Below are 17,493 nucleotides of genomic sequence, written 5' to 3'. Positions count from 1 at the left end.
AAATTTTACATTTTTAAAATCTCCAAAAATTAAAACCTGAAGGAATGAGACCCCACACTTGTAATAGTTAATTTTCAGTGCCAGAGAGGTTGATTGGCAGTAATTAACACTTATCACGTCGTTAAAAGACTGAAATGGACAAGGCTTAACTTTCTGTGGCGAGTTTAGTTCGTATCTACTGCGCAAATACAGCAACCTCATTGCCATTCAATGCATTTCAATAGTGAGGCAGACAGTGAGATGCCATTTTTGCGAAGCTAATGGCGGAGTGGTGCAACTCAGATAGCAACTTTTGGATATCTACGTTTAACCGCGAATCTGCCCCTCGCCTGAAGTTGTTGTAGCATTTGCGGATAAATAACGGTGAGTGCCGATAGCCTCACTGTTATTTTGACAGCAAATTCTGGCCCAATATTTCTTTAATCTACTGGAGCTATAATGTTCCACACAGTATTTGATCATCTTCATAATTTGACTTCCCTTATAGCCTTCAATCCTATTGTTAACCAGCTATTTATAATGGTCTTTTTATATAAAAAGTGATTAATAGCATTGGGTTTGATTGAAGTCTATTTCACACATCTACTACCCTGTGGGGTGGAGTGGTGTCAGAGAAAGAGTCTTTTCATCTCTGGTCTTCCTTGAGGCATGTAAGTTTCATACTCATGCTCACTAGTTCTACAATTTGGGGATAATTTTAACCTAATCCTCCCGACGGAAAACTGATGCGATCAGCTGGAACGCCGGCCTTTATACCTCACCTGATTTTTACCCTCCATCGAAGTCAGTGGAGAGTAAAATTGGACAGGGAGTAAAACCAATGTTTGATCTGATCCCATCAGGTTCCCGCCAGGCAGGTTAGGTTAAAATTACCCCCTAAACCGTATAACCTACTAATATCTAAATTATCCAGGCCCTTCATTGTTTTATAGCCCTAGATCACGTTCATCTATTTGGGGATTCATGTTCCCATGCCTCATACAATCCTTTAAATCTCTGAAAGCACAGGCACTATTCTGCACTAGAAAACCAGCTGCTTGAAAACATGGCCAATAATTTTATATAAAAACGTTATACAAAGAATCAAGTGTATAGATAATTTGCTCTGTAATACAGTCAATCCATGTTCTCCTCATTTGCTCCCACATATTGTTTGCCTTCATGCCTTCAATCAGGAATATTGGGGTGGTCCAAGCTGCAAACTGCTCCACAACCATTACCAATGTTCCTCTATGATTCGCCATCAGGAGGTTAGTTATTACTGGGCAAGATATTTGGTCAGTTCTTCGCCCCTTCTCCCAACCCAAAAGGTAGAATGCTGTGCTAAATAAAGTCTTGTCATGATGAAGGACTACTGCTGCCAGAATCCAGTGATGGCAGCCCGGGGTTTCAAGCCTATCACCTTTCATCTTGGAGTGAGCATGTAACTACTGGGATTTCAGGTTTTCTTACAATAAACAATTGTAGCCACCTGGAATTTATGAAACTTTCTCATTTTAAAGATTGTCCTTCTTTGTGTCCAATGTCCACCAGATCAGAAGCACAACTCTGTAAAGGTCCCCCAAAGGTACTGATTGTCATACTATCCAAATGTGCGTCCTCATCGGTTAGAAATCCATTCCCAGGGATCAATCAAGTCTAAACACATTTAGTATCCAATTCATGATATCTACATATTTAATGCCTCCATAATAATCACTCACAGTGATATCGTGATTTGTATTTTTGCCGCTTGATTTTTCTCACATTTATAAGGTTAGAAGTTACAAAAAAATGTAGATTGCCATCAAGTTTCACTGCAATGCTGGAGGCTAGTTCATTTGTTTTGCTATTTGAGTCAAGAGCTTGGCTTTAAAATCAAGTAGCACGAAGATTTCAGCCAAAATATATATTCAGTATTTTGTTCTACGTAGAGTTGACCACAAAAGTGTTCTGCTTGTCTTACAATTTGGTCAGTTTTATCACCTGTATTTATTTATATGTACTATTTTGTTAAGTCTAAACTTCTGCCACTGCATGAATTGAAAGGGGTGTTTCCTCTTGAGGTTTGATTATTTCCTGTGTGGTTTTTGCACTCAAAAGATATGAAATGTTTACTTGTCTGTCTGAAAATTGTATTTGTAATATCTAATTGCATTTTTATGAATAATGCCATAGTAGTGGCAGTAGGCAGCAGAGAATTAGGGGGCCATTTAAGTCAATGCTGGAGTTATTGGCATGCAGAATGAAAAACAGTATAATTTATGATATACAATTGCACTTGCGTTTTTAAGCCAATAGCACATTATGCCGTTTAACCAAATACTTATACAGCAAGCCATGTTATCTCTCGCAGAAACTGGAGAAATTCTTATTAATTTATTTTTAAAATATGTACATTGATGAAAGAAATGGTTGGGGTATAATTTTCTACTGTGTGTGGCTGCATTAACAACTTTTATGCTGGTGAAAATTTGATTTGTGTAAGATGCTGATACAAATGTAGTTTTTCCAACCATTCCTTATAGCAAGAACACAAGTTAGTGGACATTCAAGCACTCGGGCAATCAACCAGCACTAGAAAGCTAGCTACAAAGCTGTGTGGAAGAGATTGTGGTTTCATGGTCATTGAATTTACTGTCCTGAAAGTCAATTTCCTCCCTTTGCTCCTCACACGAGCAATCCATCTGTTTGTGGGAAAAACATAAGCTGTTATCTAGAATTGTGTTAGGATCACAGATTAAAAGTGCTTCAGAAGTGGAACAAAAATGGTAAGAAATAAGTTCACTGCTCCATAATTGCATGTGTTTAATCCTCAATCAGAAGAGAAAATTCTGATTATACACAGGAGGGGTGTCAGCATCTGAAAAGAGAAAAAAACAGGTTAACATTTTGGATGGAGACCTTTAATTAGAATTGAGAATAGTCAAAACCATTCTGACAGAGCCTCCACCTAAAATGTTCACTTGGTTTTTCACATATATATTGGCAGACTTGGAGTGTATTGGCAGCATCTTCTGATTCTATTTCAGATTTCCAGCATTTATATGTTTTCACAAAGATAAATACAAATGAAGGAGGATATTTGGCCTATCTAACTCATCCTTCTGTGGAAACCTACAGTTCCGTCAACACAATATTCAATTGAATGATTCCAGGGTTTTTGCCTCTATTACCCTATCCAGAAATGTCATCGATGTTTATTCCTCTTCTTGTGACAAATGTCTATGTTAAATTCTTCATAGATTTAAACATGAGGAGGCTACTTTTAGGTTTACAATTTTCTGCCTTGTTGTAGTTTGGACTCTTTGCCTCTGAGAGAAGAAGTGGATTTCGATTAATTTTCAAAGTTGCTGGACAGCAGTGTGAATATTCCATTGGCTTAGATAAGACACCGTAGATCTGATTAGCTCACCTGACATAACATTGTATTGTTCACGTTACATCACATTGTGCATCAAATTGGAATATCTCATGAAGGTGTAATCCAGAAGCCCTGACTGAACTTTATTGAGTTTGAAAGTATCGCATTCAGAGGACTATTTTGAAAGAATGGATGAACGAATGATTATATAGTCAGTACATGTTACATCTTCATAAATCATGTTTATGTAAACCATGGATTTTTTAATTATCTGAAATCATGTAGTAATGCAGAGCCACTTTTTATTAGTGATAAACCTAGGTGAAGGGCCAAGTTCCACTGTGGATAGCAACATCAAGACTCATAAGCAAAACAAAAAAGACAACATAAATCGAGAATTAGGTGATAATGAGGTTGGGTTTTAAAAATTTGTAAGAAAAATGGAAGACTGAGAGAATCTCTAGTAGTAACATAAATCGACTTTTATAATCTTGAAAAGAAATAAAAAGCAAAATAAGTCAGTTATTCTTGTTTTTAGTCTTCAATTACACTTGTTTCTTAGAAGGGCTCTGATATAGCTCCTCTGGTCTGTAGCATTTAAATACACTTAATCTTAGAACTTGATCATGCAGGTACGCAGGAGACACTTCAGTGCTTAAATTTTTCTTTTGCATGTTGACATCCCTGTTGCTTGAAGACAAACAGTGTAGGTCAAGGGTGTGGTTGGAGCGTATTGTGCTGACATAGATGAATTTCGTACCACTCTGAAGTGGACTCATGATTTGCCAGATTCACCTCGACATTAACTAGGTACTGTAAACAGTGTTCATTCCTAATGCTGTGGTAGTCCATTGTGATTGTAATTGAAGAAGTCTGCTTCAATTACAGCCTGGTGCAGAGTGGGAATAGCTTTTGTATGGCCCTGGTAAATATAGAGCATTCCTGTTTATTATTTGAAATGCAATATATTTTATGCCTCATTATTATCAGGGTCTTGCCCCATTATAGATAGGAATTATTTTTGCTGGTGATATTTCCCACCATTAGTTTAAATGTCACAAAGTAAAAGTGCATACCCAGGATTCTGGGAGTAGTGAGTCAGCATGAAACAATCCTTTGGAAGCATAATTATTTATGTTCATCCAAAGAAGCAGTAAGAATATTGACCAGCTACCATGCATCACAATTAGCATTTCTAAAAGCCACAAGCTCCCAGCTGTGTTTGTGCATGCAGCTCACCAAAGTGAATGCCTAGATTATTATGCAAGACTGTAGCCACTGAAAAGCTGCTGGGAAAATTATAGGGAAATGGCCACTTAAAAGGAACAGATCACAAACAGGGTCAAATATTTCAAAAGCAAAAATACTGCGGATGCTGGAAATATGAAATAAAAACAGAAAATGCTGGAGAAGCTCAGCAAGTCAGGCAGCATCAGTGGAGAAAGAAACAGAGATAACGGGCCCGATGTTAGCAGGGCTGCGGGTTCTCGGCGGGGGGGCTATCGGGCAGGTTGAGTGAGGCTGGCCGTGAAAGAGATGCATGAGAGGGTGAGTACGAGATAGAGCCATGAGATTGTATGAGGATTGGGTTGAGTGGTAGTGGCGGGATGAGTACTGGCGAGGTGAGTAGGTGCAGGTACGATGAGGATGAGGTTTGAGTGGGTATGAGGGGTGATGTGACAGAGTAGTGTTGGCAGTGCAGAAGGAGATGTGGGTTGGGGGCGGTGATGTGGCAGATGGAGTGTAGGGGACATGCATCACATATGTGCAGTAGGCAGCGTAAGGCACACGTGTCGTGAGCATGAAGGGGATGCACAAGGGTGTTTGAGGGTTTGTCATGGTTGTTACTTATATTGAATTTCTGACCAACTCACATCACATATTATATTGGCAACACTACTGCCATGTCTTCGCGAATCTTGTCTGGTCTGTGCAATAATGCCCTTTCCTGAGGATCACCATGAAGACCCACAACTGATGCCACCCATTGTGTCACTGCAGAGTGGGTGTAGGTGTATCTGCAGGGCTCTTTTGTGCAGACGGCTGAGAGACGTCGGCGATGTCCCCGGTTGCACCCTGGAAGGATGCAGAGGAGAAGTTGTTGAGGGCAGTGGTGACTTTGAAAGCGACAGGTAAGAAGATGGTGCTCGGGCCAGCCGGGAGCAGCTTGGCATGAAGGAGGCTGCAGATGTCCACGACTACATGTCGAGTGACTCTGAGCCTCCGTGTGCACTGCTGCTCAGAGAGGTCCAGGAAGCTGAGCCTCGGTCTGTGGACCCTGTGGCAAGGGTAGTGCCCTCTGCGACACATCTCTCTCTGCGGTAGCCCTCCCTGCTGCTGTGCAGGTGGATGTGTCACAGCACTCTGTTGTGGAGCTCCACGTGTCAGAGGTGGACGGCGTGGATGGTGAGGCTGGTGATGCTGTTCGCCCTCCGAGGAGGTCATGACTGCAGCTACGGCGGCCCCCATCCGGAAGATGTACATCTGAGGGGGTCCGCAAGGTAGGTACATGTATCTGGACACCGGGGTAATTGTGCAAGTTGGTGACTTTGATTGTCAGGAGGAGGGTGGTGGAGGCCAAACTTTGTCCCAAGTGACAGAGTGGCCTCCTGCAATGAGTGAGGGTCTCCCCCCACCCCCCCACCTGTCAAATGGACCTTTGCAGCTGCCACAGGCTGATGGCTGCAACAGGTCCATTTGAACTGGGAGTGTTTCCCCCAGTGTGGGAAACAGTCCCAGGTTCCTCTAAAATCCCACCCCTCCGCACATAATCCCTTAATCAGGTCAGTTAATGACCTGAAATATCTAAATAAAATACTTTCAAGTGGCATCCCGCTGGCTTTAATTGCCTGCGGGATTCCCACCAGCGGGGGCTGCGCGCGCACGCCGGCGCGTCAGCGGGGAACCCGGAAGTGCGCGGGTTCGAGGCGGGCTCCGGTCCCGCTCTGGAATTTCACGATTTTCGGGGCCCCCCTGCCAGGAACGCACCCGATAGCGGGTGCTAAAATGCTGCCCAACGTTTCAGGTCGAAGACCTTTCATCAGAACTGGAAAATGTTAAAGGTTTTAAGCAAGTACAGAACCAGGGAAAGGGCGGGGAGGGAAGGAAAGAACAAAAGGGAAGGTCTGTGATAGAGCAGAGGGCAAGAATAATTAAATGACAACAGGTATGATGGTGCGAGGCAAGGAGGGTGGTAATGGGACAAGTAAAGAAACAAAAGATCGTTCTAGAGTAGCTGTAAATAGCAACAGCAGAACCATTACCAGCAGCTGCAGTCCGATAAATTTAACAAATATATATATATAATCTGAAGTTATTGAAATTAGTGTTGAGTCCGGAAGGTTGTAAAGTGCCTAATCGAAAGATGAGGTGCTGTGCCTCGAGCTTCCATTGAGCTTAATTGGAACAGTGTAAGAGACCGAGGACAGAGAGGTCAGAGTGGGAGTGAGACGGGGAATTAAAATAGCAAGTGACCGGCAGGTCAGGATAGAGCAGAGGTGTTCAGCAAAGCAATCACCCAATCTACATCTGGTCTCCCCAGTGTAGAGGAGACCACATTGTGAACAGTGAATACAGTATACTAAATTGAAAGAAGTACAAGTAAATCACTGTTTCACCTGGAAAGAATGTTTGGGGCCCTGGATGGTAGGAAGGGAGGAGGTAAAAGGGCAGGTGTTGCATCTCCTGCAGTCACACGGAAAGGTACCGTGGGAAGGAGAGCGGGTGTTGGGGGTAATGGAAGAGTGGACCAGGGTGTCGCAGAGGGAGTGGTCCCTTTGGAATGCTGAAGGAGGGAGTGGGGAAGATGTGTTTGGTAGTGGGATCGTGCTGGGGACCCTGTCATGGTTCTGGGAGAGAAGAGAAGGGGTGAGGGCAGAAGTGCGGGAAATAGGATGGACACGGTTGAGGGCCCTGTCAACTACAGTGGAGGGGAATTCTTGGTTGAGGAAAAAGGAAGACATATCGGAAGCATTGGTGTGGAAGGTGGCATCGTCAGAACAGATGCGACAGAGACAGAAAAACTGGGAGAAGGGAATAGAGTCCTTACAGGACGCAGGGTGGGAGGAAGTGTAATAAAGGTAACTGTGGGAGTCGGTGGACTTATAATAGATATTGGTTGATAGCCTATCCCCAAAAATGGAGATAGAGAAGTCGAGGAAGGGAAGGGAAGAGTCGGAGATGGACCATGTGAAGGCGAATCCAGGTGAAACAGCAGTTTGCTTTTACTTCTTTCAATTTAGTATACTGTATTCGCTGCTCACAATGCGGTCTCCTCTACATTGGGGAGACCAAACGCAGATTGGGTGATCGCTTTTCTGCATACCTCCGCTCTGTCCGCAAGCGTGACTCTGACCTGCTGGTCGCTTGCCATTTTAATTCCCCATCCCACTCCCACTCTGACCTCTCTGTCCTCGGGCTCTTACACTGTTCCAATGAAGCTCAACGTAAGCTTGAGGAACAGCACCTCATCTTTTGTTTAGACACTTTACAACCTTCGGGCTCAACATTGATTTCAATAACTTCAGATCATAACCACTACTCCCATTTTTCTCTCTCTCTCTCTATCTATAAATATTTTATATAATTACACGTGCACACACTCCGCTGGTAATGGTTCTGATGTTGCTTTTTACAGCTACTCTAGACCGATCTTTTGTTTCTTAACCTGTCCTATTACCACCATCCTTGCCTTACACCATCATCCCTTTTGTCATTTAATCACTCTTGCCCTCTACCCTAGCACAGACCTTCCCTTTTGTTCTTTCCTCCCTCCCCCCTTTCCCTGGCTCTGTATTTGCTTAAAAACTTTAACTCTTTAACATCTTCCAGTTCTGACGAAAGGTCTTCGACCTGAAACGTTAACTCTGTTTCTTTCTCCACAGATGCTGCCTCACTTGCTGAGCTTTTCCAGCATTTTCTGTTTTTATTTCAGGGTCAAATATTTATTTAGCCTTCAAAAAGGCTGTAAATGTTTTTTTTAAATTATATTTCCAAAGGTAGGAGTAAAACATGGGTTTCAAAACCTAGTAGCGGCAAAATAAACATGGTCATGAAATGAAAAGTGAATTTCTATGAAATATCACACTTGTTACTGACTATGGCTTTTTTTTTAACACCAAAGTGACAGACTGGGGCAGCACCGGTTCACTGGCAAAGTGCAAGTGGTGCTGCAGGAGGCAGGTGGGAAAAGGATTGCCCTGTTTGGCACTCCAGGGCATCCTCCTCAGAACACGTATTGTACCATTTCCGGCCAGACTATGTGTAGCACCTGCAGAACAGATGTGATGAAAAGCAACACACCTTCAGGAATTTGGAACGATAAGATTACCCAACCATATCATGTACCATGTAGATGGCCCAAGATTGCATGCAACAAAGGTCTGCCAGCCTGGTCCACATTTACTGCTCCTCCATACCAAGCAGGAAGCAATACAATAACATTTTGACCAAGGTAAACTGGCAAAACGAAAACAAGACTATTATAGGGCTGATTTTCTGAATGCATTCAAAAAATTAACCTTCTATGAAGATGATTGTGAATGTTGGGTGGGCAGTGCATGGTGTATTATGTGGTGCCCACCAGTTCAAGTAACTGTATATAATAAGAACAGTAAGTGGTGAGAATTAAATTTGCCACCTGTAAAATTGGGCTGCATCTAACTCGAAATCTATCAATGTGCTTTTTAGACACAAGAAGAAAAAATGATCACAACTAAATATTTTATTCAAATCATATTAAATAAGCATCATTGTTATTGGCTGTCTCAAAGTCTTTCACACATATAAACATAGATGCCACCCTGAGTGCTACACTTTTGAGAACTGTGGTAGCATTTTTGCTTCAGGTGCTAAATAAACTTCTTATCTGACTATATATTTCTCCTACAGAAGAGGTATACATTTTGTCATTGGAGGGGAATTTATTATTCAGTTCCACTGCAGCAACACATATTCCTTATCTTGTCTCAAAACATTTCTTCCTTAAGCAATCTTGTACAATTGTAACCTTGACTTGACATGATGACTTGTGAACACAGGGTATGGATTAACATTTATATATAGAGAAAAGCACAATGAAGTAATTAAGCAAACAATTTCTATCTGAAGTATAATTTAGATAAAGAAGATAAACTAATGGCCTAAAGTGACATCTTCAATTTAATGTAAAGAAATAAGAAAAATAATTCATAGAGACACAAAATTTGTCATACATCAGGCTGTTGGCGATGGGATAGTATACTACATAAAAGTTATAGACATTTTATAGGAGAACCACTATGATAATATTGATGATTATATTGCAGATTACCTTTTAAAATTAACTAATGGAAAATAATGGTGATGGGGAGGCTGACTTTGAAATCAGTACTAAAAGGTAAAAACAATCATACACAAACATGCATATTTCAAATATTTGGTTATGTATTTTGTGGAATCAACTTTTACATGTATGGAAATATATTTCACATATATGCTTATTCCATTTAGGTACAGTGAGATTATGAAATACAGTATGAGCAATATTTTCATTTATGCTTAAATGCCACAGGCCTAAAATTCCACTCTGGATCTGAGCATCTCTGGCGCAACTGCCAGAGGGGGGTTGCAAAATGAGGTGGAACCCTGTTCTGCTGGCAATCTGTCCTGTGGCGGAGGGGGGAAGAAGGCAGACCTTGTTCCTGCCCAACCATATCAAATGGCATGTTTGGAGGAGTAACTGGGCTTCCCCAGGAAATTCCGCCCAGCATGTCCCCTAATAGACTCAGCGGAACCCACACCACACACAAAGAGGATCAAGTGGAGAGAATAGAGAGGCAGGGATTGTTCTCCTTAGAGCAGAGAAGGTTAAGAAGAGAATTAATAGCGATGTCCAAAATTATGAAGGGTTTTGACAGAGTAAATAAGGAGAAACTGTTTCCACTGGCCAGAGGGTCTGTAACTAGAGGGCATAGATTTAAGATAATTGCCAAAAGAACCAGCAAGAAGATGAGAATTTTTTTATGCAACGAGTTGTTATGATCTGGAATGCACTGCCTGAAAGGTTGGTGGAGGTAAATTCAATAGTAACTTTCAAAAGGGAATTGGATAAATACTTGAAAAGGAAAAATTTACAGGGCTATGAGGAAAAAGCAGGAGAATGAGACTAATTCGATAGCTCTTTCAAGGAGCTGGCACAGGTACGATGGGCTCAATGGCATCCTTATGTGCTCTATGAATCTATGAATTATCTTGCAGGAGTGCTCCAATAGATCCTCTGAGAGCCAAAGACTTCTGCTGCTCTATTTCTGTAGGGGCCCTTCCTGGGCCTTCTGGGCTGTGTCTTAGTGGCACGGCACCACTCCGACATTGGGCAGGTGCTGCTGATGAGCCCTTACAGACATGATGCACCCATCCCAACCATACTAATTACCCATCCCCAGAAGTTGGCGGACTCTGCCACAGTTCCACCGACATAACGGAACAATCTGAATTTTGGTACCTTTGTGTTTTAGCTATTACCTGTGTTATCATTTTACATATTCACCATCTCTGCACATTTGTCATTGCCGTGTAATCCCAGGCTCAGACAATTCTGCACGATACAATTCTGATCAATTTTCCACATGATGTGCTCATGGCATTTTATTTTCCATAAATTTCCATTCACGCAAGCAAATTTAGTCCTAGACTGCGCTCTCTGACTTTGTCATATTGGGGTATATTTTCCACAGTGGTTGTGAAACAGGCAGGGGTGGAGCAGAGTGGTATTAGCCTTCCATCCCCACAGAAAGGAGGATACCTGACCACCAAAGTACCAGGATTGGGCCTATTTAAATATTTATAGCAAGCTCCTTGCTCTTGTGCCAAAGGAGGTGGGAACTAATGTGTCAGCGGCCCTTGAGGTATAACATTTAAAAGGATGTGGGGCGCTAAATTGGGCTGTGTAGCGCCCGTTGTTTCGGCGCTACACGGCCTCTCCAACATCCAAGATGGCGTCTTGGATTGCGCATGCACGTTTCCTACATGACGTGTGACAGACGCCATCTTGGTATAGGAGTTTGCGCAGGCGCAGATAACGAATGCTGGAATCATGTAAAGTAGGGAGAAAATGGCTTCAATCAGTGTGCAACGCTGATTTGAAGTGATAGACACCATTTTGGCTCAACTCAACGCACAGTCTTAACCCCGACCATCTGAACGTGTCTTAGAGTGCCTGGAGGACCCCCCACCGGCGCTATTTAAAGGGACCATGCAGGATTTACAGGTTAGTGACTGGATTATTGCCTCTGGCTGCCGAGACATTTGTAATTGTTTATGGAGGGACATAGCCTTACATTTAGAGCCAGGACGTGCAGAAGTGAAGTTAGGAAATGCTTCTACACGCAAAGGGTGGGAAACGTTTGGAATGCTCTTCTGCAGACGGCAGTTGATGCTGGCTCACTTGTGAATGTTAAACCTGAGATTGATAGATTTCTGTGAACCAAGGGTATTAAGGCAAATGGGGCTAAGGCGGGTATATGGAGTTAGGTCACTGATCCACCATGATCTCATTGAATGGTGGAAAAAGGCTCGAGGGGCTAAATGCCACGGCCACTCGCTGCCTCTTGATATGCGCCACCTTCTCCTGCAAGAAAGCGGGACATGTGCCTGGGTGATGTGCCTGTCATGGTTGAATAGCTGCCAGTGTGTGTGGCCTGTGAGTTGTGGGTGCGCAACTTGAAACAGTGGTAATGTGTAAGGGTGAGAGGAAGCATCTGATTGGAAGATTTGAGTACTGATGGAAAGAGTTTATTGGTATATGGGGGTGTAGTGCGTGGTGCGGTTGGTAGGAGACGCCACTTGACAGTTGACCTCACTCACCTTGCCTACTCATGTCAAAGCACTGAACTTCTTCCTGCACTGCATCCATGTTCATTATGCTGTGCACCTGGCATTGACTTCATCCCCCGCTGCCTCCCACTGCCTTTTGAGTATATGACTGGAGGGCCTCTTGCCCCCTCCCCCCACTGCGGATATAGGATGTCCCTCCTTCTGTCCACCTCTTTCACAGAGAACCTTGGTGCACGCCCTCTCGCAGTCCTGGTACCAACTCAGATCGGCAGATTGGTGAGGTCTGTTGTGCAGTTTGGTGGATGTGGGATTTAGTAGTGCGCAACCTTTATTCAATGTTTTAACATAACTCATCAATGTGTAAACATAGGGATGGGGTCTGCATCTGTGTTTTACGTGTGCGATGTCTGATCTCTGTTCCGACTCCTTGCAGAGAATAGACTGTTATTTTCAGCAAATAATAGGTACCAGCTACCTTTAAGAGATTTCTAAGAAACATCCTCCCTTTAAGAGATTGAGCTCCCTCTGGTGGTGGAAAGTGTGAATTGCATTGATTCCATGTGCAAGGCCTGGAAAGGAACACCGATTGCAGGTAAGCGCTCCCTTGGGACCAAACTTGAGTCCTGCCTGCGCAGGGTCCGTCGGGCGCGGGGTGGTAGCGCTTTGCCCAAAACGGACCCTTATCGAATTTTTCCCCGTGATCTCTTAAAGGCCACGTGTAAGGGCAAAGATTTTTAGTCTTTATAAATGAAAATTGTTTATTTTTCTGCCATTATAAAGGCTTTACAACACCAAGTGAGAGTCCAGCAATTTTATTTTAAATTCACAAGCTTTCGGAGGCTTCCTCCTTCGTCAGGTGAACGACGTTTCACATCGTTCACCTGACGAAGGAGGAAGCCTCCGAAAGCTTGTGAATTTAAAATAAAATTGCTGGACTATAACTTGGTGTTGTAAAATTGTTTACAATTGTCAACCCCAGTCCATCACCGGCATCTCCACATTATAAAGGCTGTATAGGGTTAAAAAAAAGCGGGAGGCAAACTAAATATAATGGCAGGAAACAGAGTCTGTGGTCTAGTGTTGGAGCAGCACAGCACTTAACGCCCTGCTTGATTTTTGGATAAACGGAGCTACTGCTGTATGAGGTGAGTGTAAGAAGGGTTGCTTTGACCCTGCCCAGAGGAAGGTAGTGTAGCTTGTCAGGAAGGAGGTGGTGGCCAGGCTCGATGCTGTGTGTACTACCTGCAAGAACAGATGCAGAAGAAAGCACTGTAATTGAATAGGGAGTTTCAGTCACAATTCTATATACTTTAATATTTATAGATAGGAAAATGGGCAGTCACTTTATATTTTGTTCACTGCAATAGGCAGCACCAGACTGAATACACAGCACCAGGGAACTCACAGAAGCAAACTGACTGTTACACGAGCCAAGAAGGCATTATTAAGCTAATGTTTTAATTGCAACCTTGTTTACTTCTTGCTCTGTTGAATGAATGGTCAATTAAAGGAGGATACTGCTCACAGTTCAAGGAGTAAGCACTGGGATTTTTATTTGTTCTTCGGATGTGAGTGACATTGGTAAGGCAGTATTTATTGCCCATCCCTAGTTGCCACGAGGGCATTAAGAGTCAACCATGTAGGACTGGAGTCATGTATAGGTCAGACCAGATAGGGGTGGTAGATTCCATTCATATCAGTGAACCAGTTGGGTTTTTATAACAATTTGGCAGCTTTCATGGTACTGATAGAGATCACAACCTCAGAATGTGGTTAGAACCCAGACACTATCACATTATGGCACAAGGTGCCTCTGGCTGTTTGTTAGAAAATCTAACGGATGTAGTTCAAGAAAATGAGAATCATATGATCCACTTAAGAAAAAAAATTACTGCCAATTAAAAATAATGGGAAAAGGAGTTAATATTCAGATAAAAGCTGGCATCACACTCTACAAAGTATCTTCTTAATAATTGAAACATAAAATTTTGTCATCATCCTGCTAGCAGGATCTCACTATGCTATCACTTTGTGTTTAATACTTATTGGACTCTATTACTCCCTGGAAACACATTCAATCAAGACAAGTCTAACTCCGAGCTTAGAACATTTATAGCATTGCAGACTCTCATTTTTTAATTTCACCTCTGCTATGGCAGATGAACATTGTGACAAGATTTAAATTTGGCTGCATAAATTTAATAAAAGCATAAGAAGCTAATGTGACACTTCTCGAATGAATCTGCTTCATTGGTAAAGTTCCAGAAATCCAACAGGCTTCAGGTTAGCGGCGTTCTGATAACTCGGTAGGGAAATGCACTGTGTAGTGTGGTACTGAACTGTACTAACTGGGGAAGTCTCGGATTCAGTTCCTGGTTTATGCTGAGTTAGCTAATCATAGAACTACAGTTGACCTCCATGCTCCCTGACTAATGAGAGCGAAAAAATGAGCCAAGGCACCTGTTCCTGACTAGAATCCAGTAACCCCTCTTGGAAACTGCATCGCCCCGGGATGGTGCTTTCTCGGCAAGGTGCGCCTGTCTCAGACCTCTGTTGCTGACCCCACCACAGGTCATGATTTAAATTCTGTAAGAACATAAGAAACAGGAGTAGGAGTAGGCCATACAGCCTCTCGAGCCTGTTCCGCCATTCAATAAGATCATGGCTGACCTTCGACCTCAACTCCACTTTCCCGCCTTATCCCCCATATCCCTTGATTCCCTTAGAGTCCAAAAATCTATCGATCTCAGTCTTGAATATACTCAACAAATGAGCATACATAGCCCTCTGGGGTAGGGAATTCCAAAGATTCACAACCCTCTGAGTGAAGAAATTTCTCCTCATCTCAGTTCTAAATGGCTGACCCCTTATCCTGAGACTATGTCCCCTAGTTCTAGACTCTCCAGCCAGGAGAAACAGCCTCTCAGCATCTATCCTGTCAAGCCTGCTCAGAATCTTATATGTTTCAATGAGATCACCTCTCATTCTTCTGAACTCCAGAGAGTATAGGCCCATTCTACTCAATCTCTCCTCACAGGACAACCCTCTCATCCCAAGAATCAATCTAGTGAACCTTCGTTGCACTGCCTCTAAGGCAAGTATATCCTTCCTTAGGTAAGGAGACCAAAACTATACACAGTACTCCAGATGTGGTCTCATCCAAGCCCTGTACAATTGCAGCAAGACTTCCTTACTCTTGTACTTCAACCCCCTTGCAATAAAGGCCAACATACCATTTGCCTTCCTAATTACTTGCTGTACCTGCATGTTAACGTTCAGTGTTTCATGTACAAGGACACCCAAATCCCTCTTAATAGTTTTTGGCAGCCAAGGGGAGCATCACTGGTGCCCATGTCCCCCTCCGCCAAAGAGGCTTGGTTGGGGGACTACCTGGTCTCATCCTCCTCCCCCCCCCCCCCCCCCCACAAAGAAATGTTTGGATGCTTCTGTGACCTACTTACAAAGCGGGCCACTTTAAAGAAAAATTCCTTGGCCAAATCTTTGGGAATCCAGGCCTTAATCCCAGGTTGGACCCCAGCTGGTCAGCACGCTCGCTGCTGGTCCAGAAGGTAATCCTGGTCTGAACAGGCACACCTTTGCTGATCCCTCTGAAAGTCTGACCATGGGAACTCCACACGTAGGGAGACCCCAACCTCCCCTTATATCAGTGAACTTATAAGGGGCAAGCAAAAGCTCTTCCCCCACCTCCCCCCCCACCACCCCACACAAGGCCATCTGGAAAGTTTGCCGTGAGATCAGGACCCAGCATAACTAGACCTCGGCCAAGTTTCAAGCCATTGTGGTGGGAGTACAATAGAATGGCCAGGGATTTTCGGGGGCCACATGTATAGATGTCAGGTAAGGGCAGGTTCAGACTTGACTGGAATACGCTGTCTTGATGAAATAGGTTTTTCACACTCACAGCCTAGGCTAGAACATGTAGGATGGTGAATGGATGAGTTACTAGAGGGCTGCTGGTTCCCAAGGAACTCTGTCCCTGCAGGAGTCAGTGCCTTCAAGACATATGGAGGGAAATTTGGGGAAAATAGTAAAAGCTACAATTTCCCTCCAAAAATTCTATATTTAATAAATATTGTACTTTATTTTGACTGAGTGAGTTACAAACCTGAGAGACTCATTTTTTTGAATGTGAATTATATATAGACCTTGGGCATCTGAAATTTCCCAGAATTATAACCTACTACCTAAGTGCTACTACAGCTCTCAACACTATTTTTATTTAATGCACTGTTGTGAAAAAGCAGTAATCCAGTGATGGTAATGAATTAAGAGCAATAGTACGTCCCATATATTAGAGGTATTTTGGGTAACAAGCACATTGTATTTATATAGAACATCTCAGAACAAATCTCCACTATATTTTCAAGTCTGTACATTATTATTTCCAGCACAAATTACAGATTTTTTTTATTCATACCAATGTACGCACTCTATTTGTAGCAAGTTCTCATTCAGAGAAAATACAACCATTTTCTATGCTGTTGATTTATTTAGCGACATTTTTCTTAAAAAATATGATTAGGAAAAGGACAGTGCACACCTTACTCTTTTCTTGCTGAAGCTCGATTTGAATGTCAGTCAGTTTTGCCCTGAGCTCTTCATTGGCAGCTTGCAAAGCAGCTAAGGCATCAGGCTTGTCTCCCTTAGCTCGACCGCCAGCACCCTTCTTTGACATTGTGGGCTGCTGTGTTCCAAAGGGTAAAAACCCAGACAGAGAGAACTCTCCGTTCCAAAGCTGGAGACTTCTCTTTTCCTTCTCCTTTCATCTACATTTTCATTTCCACCTATATAAAAAAAAATGGTACATTATTTTTTTTCCATTTAATGGAGACTTCAGCTTCAAAAGAGAATTTCGATGGATCAGCAGTTCATACTGGTAAATGTAGGCACAACATAATTATTGCAGACAGTCATGCTGAGGCACGATAAAATACAAGATCTTTCCTAATAATGAAAATTCTCTGAACACCATAAGTGAATGTCTTCAAATCTATTACCTGTACCTTCCCAGCAATTAGAAAGTACAGCTTCAAATCATGTATGTATGTTCAATTTAGAATTCAGTTCTAGTTACCTTAGTCTTTGTTTTGGTAACATTAAAACATGGCAGCACATAAAAACTTTGTATTATGCACATACAATGCACCCTTGTCAACATGGTAACGTTCACAGGGGGTGAATTTCTGCAGCGGACCCCACTCATCCATTGTAACATCAGCGGAAGAGTCACAGAAAGGCCAGAAAAACAGAGTTTACGCCACTTTTTCAGGGTTTCTGCAGCTCTTCCATCAAAGTTACAGCAGATGAGCAGGAGAAAC

The 17,493-nt window shown here is 42.8% G+C and overlaps 1 protein-coding gene across 9 annotated transcripts in view; it reads right to left on the bottom strand.

Moving 5' to 3' along the window:
* The window catches only part of jakmip3 (Janus kinase and microtubule interacting protein 3), a 298,954-nt gene that overhangs the window by 225,363 nt on the left and 56,098 nt on the right, over window positions 1-17,493 (bottom strand). For all 9 annotated transcript variants that reach the window (XM_068002403.1, XM_068002402.1, XM_068002401.1 and 6 more), the window contains exon 2: window positions 16,716-16,959. In XM_068002403.1, coding sequence (XP_067858504.1) covers window positions 16,716-16,850 — 135 coding nt within the window. In that variant the 5' untranslated portion in view covers window positions 16,851-16,959. The remainder of the gene's footprint in view (window positions 1-16,715; window positions 16,960-17,493) is intronic.

Source organism: Heptranchias perlo, chromosome 21 (assembly GCF_035084215.1).
Source record: "Heptranchias perlo isolate sHepPer1 chromosome 21, sHepPer1.hap1, whole genome shotgun sequence".
Lineage (NCBI taxonomy): Eukaryota > Metazoa > Chordata > Chondrichthyes > Hexanchiformes > Hexanchidae > Heptranchias > Heptranchias perlo.
This window is presented reverse-complemented; position numbering and strand designations above follow the sequence as displayed.